Source organism: Herpailurus yagouaroundi, unplaced genomic scaffold, assembly GCF_014898765.1.
Source record: "Herpailurus yagouaroundi ecotype Mexico unplaced genomic scaffold, PumYag 181, whole genome shotgun sequence".
Classification (NCBI taxonomy): domain Eukaryota; kingdom Metazoa; phylum Chordata; class Mammalia; order Carnivora; family Felidae; genus Herpailurus; species Herpailurus yagouaroundi.
The window spans coordinates 33,521,737-33,530,186 of record NW_024412412.1 but is presented as its reverse complement, the minus strand read 5'-3'; the positions used below and the strand labels follow the sequence as shown (position 1 = coordinate 33,530,186).

Sequence of the window (8,450 nt, the reverse complement as noted above, 5' to 3'; positions counted from 1 at the left end):
GACGCGGGGCTCGAACTCACGGACCGCGAGATCGTGACCTGGCTGAAGTCGGACGCTTAACCGACTGCGCCACCCAGGCGCCCCTCAGCCCCCTTTTTCAATACATTTTTTGAGGTTTATAAATCCATACATTTTTCTCTAAGACCTCTCTTAGTTGTCGCCCATTTGCTAAAGGATATTTTCATTATCGTTTGATTCAAATTATATTGTGTTTTCCATTTTCTCTCTTCTTTGGCCCTTGAAATGCTTAGACATGTGTTTCTTAACGTGTGTGCTTATTCAGACTTTCCACGTGTTGTTAATACTTAACATAATCCCAAAAGGATCAGAGAAACTACTAGGGTAAGAATCTGTTGATATATGTGGAGACTTGCTTGCTGCATGGCTCGGCATGTGCCCATACTTGTGAGTCTTCTGTCTGTGCACACAAAAATATGTATTCTACGGTTGTTCTGTGCAGCATTTTCTATGTTTGTGAGGCCACCTTTGTTCACCGTGTGCGCGTGCATCAATCCCTACTGATTTCTTGTTTGTTTGTGCTATCAGTTACTGAGCCAGGAGTCTTAGAATCCCTCACTATAACTGTGAATTTGGTTATGACTTCTTGTTCTACCAGTGCTTATATATTTTGTGACCACGCTACTATTACATAAAAGTTTAGAATTGTTATGTCTTCTCAGTGAATTGGCACTTTAATCCGCATGCAATGCTTCTGTGTATCTCCGGTCTTCTTCTTATACAAGTTTTTTTTTAGTGTTTGCTTCTTTTTGAGAGAGAGAGGAGGACAGTGCGCGAGACGGGGAGGGGCAGAGAGAGAAGGCGACAGAATCCAAAACAGGCTCCAGGCTCTGAGCTGTCAGCACAGAGCCTGAGGAGGGGCTTGAACTCAAGCCATGAGATCATGACCTGAACTGAAGTCGGCCGCTTAGCTGACTGAGCCACCCAGGAACCCCTTCAGGCATTTTAAAGTCTATAGTAAGACTAATATAGCTGTACCAAATTTCTGTTGGTCTCCTTTGCATTGGCATAACATTTTTCCATACTTGTACTTTCATTCCTTCTGAAGCATCGTGTTTTATATCTGTCTCTTGTTTTTGAAAAGTGTGGAAATATACACATTCTTAAAAATTTTAGTCTTACGATATATATTTTTAAACCAGGGTACTTAGTCCATTTAAATTAAAGGTAACTACTGATATACTTGGGTGTAATCTACAATCATATTATATGATATTTATTTGTTCTCCTGTTCTACGTTCCTTTTTCTCTTCTTCCTTGCTTTCTTATGGACTTACTGAGGATTTTAATCATTCCATTTTTCTTTTTATTAATTCAGAGATTATGTATTTATTTTATATTATTTTAGTGGCCATTATGAAAATATTCATTTTATTTGGTGTTGTAAAAAATCGACATTACTTTTTAGAAAAGTTTTGGGCTCACAGCAAAATTGAGCAGAAAGTAGAAAATCCCCATATACCTTCTGCCTCGCCATCCTTCCCTGACGCAAAGCCTTCCTCACAATCAACATCCTCCACCAGAGTGGTACATTGTCACAACCGATGACACACAATTGTCACTCAAAGGCCATAGTTTAAATTCGGGTTCATGCTTGGTTTATTTACTTTTCATTCCTTCCTGCATTTCTGAACTTCCAAGACCAGGATCATTTTCCTTTCTGTCTTTCTGGGTTCCTGCCCTCTCACTAATCTTTCCAAGGTCATTTTCCCCTATTTTTTAAATTGAATTTTCTTAATGTTTGTTTATTTTTGAGAGAGAGGAAAAGCACGAGACAGGGAGGGGCAGAGAGAAAGGGAGACACAGAATCTGAAGCAGGCTCCAGGCTCTGAGCTGTCAGCCCAGAACGCGACGCGGGGCTCGAACTCACGAACTGCAAGATCATGACCTGAACCAGAGTTGGACACTTAACCAACTGAGCCAGTGAGATGCCCGTTCCCCAATTTTTTTTTTCAAATATTGCATAACTTTAACAACTTTTGTGGGTTTTTTTTTTTTTTTTGGAAAAATGTCTTAGTTGCTCTTAGTGGGAGAGTTAGTCTGAATTTCCCAGACCGCCATTACCAGAAACAGAAGAGTGTATTTTCTCTTCAATTATTTCCATCTTCAAATGCATACCTACTTCCAGTTACGATACTTCTCATCTGTCTTATACCCCAGCTTTCTCTGTAGACCTTGTCCTTTCAAATTAGGGGTGTTTGTGAAGCAGTCAATTTCCTCTTTATTACTTCTGGTGCCATGTTAGTCTTCCGAAAATAGTTACAATTTTAATGTTAGTGCCAGTCTTTTTTTTTTTTTTTTTTTTGATTCTGAATATATCTATACCATATTCAACACAAACCCTTCAGAATTTTATTTCCTTTGGCCTTTTGGATCAGAATTGTTATGCAAGGTGGAAAATATTAGATGTTTGTCATTATCTTAAAATTCTGCTTCTGACATATTTGCCTCCGTCTGCATGTATGTGTGTTCACACTTGGGAGTTTTTCTCGCATTTCTGCAAAATTTAATTTTATTATTGCTCTGCTAGCTCTAATAAGAAAGCAGTAGTTGTTTGCACTGCCCCCTCACACTTGTACCTCCTGGTCTCTGAAGCTTCTGACTATTATAAGAGAAATTAATGTCTGCGGTAGCAAAAGATTGAAGTTGCCTTCATTACTTAGATCAGGAATTAAAACAGAGGAAACACCATCTAGATCCAGGAAATGTGTTCAAATCATGCCGCAGTTCACTGGGTCACATAATCTCTTTTCTGTCTGTAATCATTCTGCTCTGGAGCCAACATCAGTAAGACACTCGCTTGTGTCGCTCTCAATTCTGGTCTTCGTGTCTTCACTCCTTATTTGCTACCGACAGGAATATGATCTCAAGCCTTCCGTTTCTTTTTCTCTGATTCCAAGGCTGAGTGTGAAAAGTGTGCCACTCCTTTTCTTCCATCTCCTGACTTCGTATTTCCTCTCCTCTCCCAGCCCTACACTTTCCAGAGGTTATAGATGTCGTGCCTTCTAAGAATTCTCAGCAGCATGATGCCTGACTTCCCTCATATGCAATGTTTAGTACAATATGGATTTCCCCTTTACTTTCTCTATCTGCATAACATTACAACACTCAAGATCAAAATGCATTTTTATTTTATTGACTATTAGAGATTTTCCAGGGAATGTGTGTTTTGGAGGGGGGGGGGGGGAAACGGGAGGTGGAATTTATGATGAGAAAAGAAATAAGGACTAGAGTGATGCATATTTGTGAATTTCTCATGCCCTCACCAGCTCTGCTTCTCTTTGTTGCAGACTTCTCCATTGTGGTCGGGGTGCTGTTCCCTGTGGCTGTCATATTTGTGGTGGTTGCTATAGTAATCTGGCACCAAAGCCCCAGACGAAAGCAGAAGAAAGTCCAGAGGTAGCCTTCTATCTTGCTTTGGGGACTTTTTGGCCTCTAATTTATTTTAAATTTAAGGAGCTGACCCAAATTCTCAAAGTTAATTAGGGTTCCCTTCAAATACTCTGAAACGAGTCCAGATGCATTTTTTCTTGGACCAGATGCTGGGTGTCAGTTTTACTGGGAAATCCTGCACAGTAAGACATGTTTTTTTTGTGTTGATCACTGTATTTATAATTAATAAATACAATTAATAATATAATTAATAGTTATTCTATTTATTTTATCTATCTATTCTATTTATTTATAATTAATAAATATAATTAATAATATAATTAATAGAGTTATTCTAACTCTCATCATTAAGGATTTTACACCCATTGTAGGAATAAAATATGTAACAATTATCGGTCGCTAGCTTATGACACGTGCTGTGCTAAGTCTTTTTGCATTCATTATCTCTAATCTTCACAAGAAGGTTGTGAAGTACTAACTGTTAATGCCATTTTATAGATGAAAAGGTATTGTATATTAATTCTTACAACACTCTTGCAAAGCCAGGCACTTTACACTTGTCCTAAAGTGGAAGCAAACGTTCAGAGAGGCTAAAAATATGTTCAAAGTTTTACAAAGTAAATCGGTGAAATCTGGATTTCCACCTAGATTGCCTCGTCTTTCAAACACGGTCTTGACACTGTAGCGTCTTTCTAGCATTTTTAAAACACTGACTTACTCACATGTAATGGGTTTTCCTAAATATTGAGTGAATAAATCATTAATGAAATAACATAATTTTTACAACCGTTGATTCAGTGCCATCGTTATTAGGAATTCAGGGCTCTGGGGGCGCCTGGGTGGCGCAGTCGGTTAAGCGTCCGACTTCAGCCAGGTCACGATCTCGCGGTCCGTGAGTTCGAGCCCCGCGTCAGGCTCTGGGCTGATGGCTCGGAGCCTGGAGCCTGTTTCCTATTCTGTGTCTCCCTCTCTCTCTGCCCCTCCCCCGTTCATGCTCTGTCTCTCTCTGTCCCCAAAATAAATAAACGTTGAAAAAAAAAATAAAAAAAAAAAAAAAGGAATTCAGGGCTCTGTAGAGAATCACAAAGAAAATTCGTGGTGGTGATTATGAATTCCAGGACAAGGAAACCTTAAGAATGTCCTAGAGAACAGAAGAAAGGCCAGTCAATGACCAAAGATGATGCAACAGGCAAAGGAAATTGGCAAACCTCTCTTGAATGTCCTCATCATGGTGAAGGAACTGCTAAGTCAATGTATATGATATGCTTTCATATACAGGCCAGCATCTACCACTGGCACCAGGCCTCGCAAACAGAAGAAGAACCCACAGACGGTGAAGGCTGTACGACCCCAAAAGGTGAACCATAGTTGGTACTGTGTTTGCCTTGGGCCCCGGTTCATGATTCTCTCATTGTCTCTTCTATCGTTCCTACTCAGCGGCGTTTTACAAATCCAGTCCACCAGTTAGTATATAGTAAGAATTTGGGGCTCCGTAACTACGCATTCAGAAATCTCTCTTTTGCCTTTCTTTTAAATCCCAAAGAGTCTTCCCAAAATGCAGAGGCTCCTTGCTGAAGTTCACAAATGCAAAGAAGTAAAGAGAACAAGGAAGGCAGACTCCAGATCCCTCTCTCTCTCTCTCTCTCTCTCCCCCCCACCCACACACACTGACTGTAGGTGGACCCTTTCCCTTTTGCAAATGTCCCAGTAAAGACAACGATATGTAGTTCCATGACAGCATATATAATATGTATAACCCTTAAAGCCCTGGCTGTGTCTTGCAAGTTTAGAAATTCGGGCAGAGGTTGGTTAAGGGCAATGCCATTGGCCGTGATGTTTAATGGAAACTTACCTGTCTCTAACAGCTCTGGTTACAGCAGAATGCAGCAGCGGGGCCACTGTGATTTCCTGTCTGGTCTCTTGTGTCATCTCAGTTTCTGATCTCCCGTGTCTTGAGAGGACTGCTTATTTGGAAGTTGAACTTAGGAAACCGATCATTTCATTTTAAGATATTATTATTATTATTATTATTTTTAGATGACTCAGATGAAGCTCCATACACCTGATCTGCCAGTAGAGGGCACTGAGCCTCCAGCTTCTTTTGTGAGTTAGCACCCTCTCTTAAATATCGCTTCCAATCTAATCGCAGGGAAACACTAGCAAGAGACATAACCCACGATAGCCCATTGTTTCCTCAGAAGAATGTGAAAATCTGTGCGAATATTTATATGAAAGCTAGATTTTCCTGCAAAACTTTTTGAAAATGCAAAATGTGAGAAGGTGGGCTTTTCCACTACATTCCTACATTTAACCTCTGAACCTGAATTATGGCGGTAGGAAAAGTTGGTAACTTAATAATACGAGAAGAGTAGAAATCTGCTGTATAGAGTGCCGTCTTCATCATCTGTCTACTGGCGCTGAGCTTATTTCTGAATCGCACGTGCATATCTAAATGAAAGCACTTGAACTTACAGCTTTAGACGATTTTCATGGGCAGGATCATGAGTTCACCATGTCTAGGAATGATTGAAGCCTTTCCATTCAGCACATCTCTTTTCAAGGCCCCATCTTTGCATTATTTTTTATTTTATTTTATTTTATTTCTTTTACCTTTTCACTAGCTAATTACGAAGCCAGATTTTCCACCGCCCCCAATACCTACAACCGTGTCCACTTCCTCTTTCCTTGTAAGTATCAGGTAGTCACTAGTGACTCCTTAAATGTCATCTGGGCTGGATGTGAATGGCGTCTGTAAATCTATAGATTCTTTCTCAGGATATGTGCTCCCTAGGTCAACCTGAGGTATTGTAGCACACAGGTATATCTGAGAAAGCAAGGCCTACTTACTATCTATAAATTAGTATGGGTATTAATTTTTTGTTGTTAAAAATAATTCTTTTATTTTATTTTTAAAAATTTTTTTTATTATATGAAATTTATTGTCAAATTAGTTTCCATGCAACACCCAGTGCTCATCCCAAAAGATGCCCTCTTCAATGCCCATCCCCTCCCCTCCCCTCCCTCCCACCCCCCATACGTTAAAAATAATTTTACTGTTACATAATCATCAAGAAATGATGACTAGTTCTGCTATAGGAGGTAAACAGTGTCCTTCAAAGGATAGTTTCTAGATGCTTACTTTGGAGAATATAAAATTTTATTATAAATTATATTTTACTTTTTAATATGATATAGACAGAATAAGCCCTATATTAGCCACAATTGTCTGTGGAAGATAGGATATTAAAAAACAGACCAGGGGCGCCTGGGTGGCTCAGTCGGTTGAGCGTCCGACTTCGGCTCAGGTCATGATCTCGCGGTCTGTGGGTTCAAGCCCTGCATCAGGCTCTGGGCTGACAGCTCAGAGCCTGGAGCCTGTTTTGGATTCTGTGTCTCCCTCTCTCTCTGCCCCTCCCCTGTTCATGCTCTGTCTCTCTCTGTCTCAAAAATAAATAAATGTTAAAAAAATAATAAAAAATAATAAAAGAAATAAAAAATAAAGAACAGACCATATGTAGGCAAACCTGCAATAAAAGTCAGGCACTACGAAGTAAAAAGTAGGATTCATTCACTTGAGTAATTACTGAGCACATTGTTTCTTCATACTTGGTACTCTGTTGTGGGTAAATGAGAAAGAACTAAATTTTTTTTTCAAAAAGTTTACATGCTTAGTGTGTAAACTAGTCATATACATATAGAGCACTTAATTCCTCGCGTATTTTTTTGCACCAAAGCAAGTCATACGAACGAGAAGAATGTGGTCAAAAGGGAAATGAATGGGGTCAGATTAATCTAAAGTAAGAAAAAGATCCATTGACTATGTGGTTAGAATTTGAACTCGACCCTGAAAGTTGGGTAGAATTTAAATGAATGATGGGGAGGTAAGGAATGATTTAAATTAGGAAATAAATATACCGAAGATTGGAAATGCATAGCATTTCTAATGACCTACTATTATTTTTGTCCCTAATATAGTATGCCACAAAAGTGCTTCCCTCTACTGTTTTTAAGGATAAAACAACGTCAACACCTAAGGTAAGAGATCAATAGCCAAACCGTTGTAATCTTGTCACACTCCTACTATGAAGGAGAGAAGTTCTAACCATGTCTTCCTGGAAGATGTTCGCTAAGAACAGTGTTTGTATGATTATAGGATAGGAGCTAAGATGTTTTCCTTCTTTTTTAAAAAATTTTTTAAAAGATTTTGTTTTAAAGTGTATTTATTTTTGACAGGGAGAGAGAGAGAGAGAGAGAGAGACAAAGCATGAGTGCGGGAGGGGCAGAGAGAGGGAGACAGAATATGAAGCAGGCTCCAGGCTCTGAGCTGTCAGCACAGAGCCCGACGCGGGGCTGGAACTCATGGACCGCGAGATCATGACCTGAGCCGAAGTCGGACGCCCAACCGACTGAGCCACCCAGGCGCCCCTAAGATGTCTTCCTTCTAAGTTTGGTCAAACCCAAGAGGAAGATGGAAGGGTTTTATCTGGAAGGGGATGATGATCCTAATATTCGTCATTTTCTCAGAAATATATCCCAGGGAAGTGAGATAGAGGACATTTCTCATAGAATAATCATCCGATGTCTCATACGTTTTCTGTTGATCCCTCACCTTCCTCATATTATACTAATTAGTCAGATGGATATTTGGATCCCAGTGTGAGGTTTTTCTCACTTTCTTTCCCTACCATGTTTCCACCCCTTCACTGTGATATATCAAATAATCTATAAAATAGGATGTGTGACTACACAGAATTTATTTTAATTTCTTAAGAGTTCAAGAGTTATATAATATCTAATTTTTTGGAATAAGTTGATCATTTAAGAACTTGTCTTTTTCAGGGTTCCAACCCAAAGGTCTGAAGCAGCAACTAAGCAGGTGGTGGGTAATAATCAACTTAGAAGACTGGACAGTCTGGACGGAAGAGAAATGTACTTACTTTCCCCTTATTATTTGCTCTTGATACCCAAGGATGTTAACATTTCTTTCTTTCTTTCTTTCTTTCTTTCTTTCTTTCTTTCTTTCTTTCTTTCTTCTTTCT

The 8,450-nt window shown here is 39.4% G+C and overlaps 1 protein-coding gene across 1 annotated transcript in view; it reads left to right on the top strand.

Annotated features, from left to right (window-relative positions):
• The window catches only part of ADAM28 (ADAM metallopeptidase domain 28), a 75,060-nt gene that overhangs the window by 65,155 nt on the left and 1,455 nt on the right, over positions 1 to 8,450 (top strand). The window contains exons 19-24 of the mRNA XM_040490252.1: positions 3,309 to 3,417; positions 4,690 to 4,768; positions 5,449 to 5,514; positions 6,033 to 6,098; positions 7,387 to 7,446; positions 8,251 to 8,450. The exon at positions 8,251 to 8,450 is cut by the window's right edge and continues 1,455 nt beyond it. Of these exons, the coding sequence (XP_040346186.1) occupies positions 3,309 to 3,417; positions 4,690 to 4,768; positions 5,449 to 5,514; positions 6,033 to 6,098; positions 7,387 to 7,446; positions 8,251 to 8,271 (401 nt within the window). The 3' untranslated portion in view covers positions 8,272 to 8,450. The remainder of the gene's footprint in view (positions 1 to 3,308; positions 3,418 to 4,689; positions 4,769 to 5,448; positions 5,515 to 6,032; positions 6,099 to 7,386; positions 7,447 to 8,250) is intronic.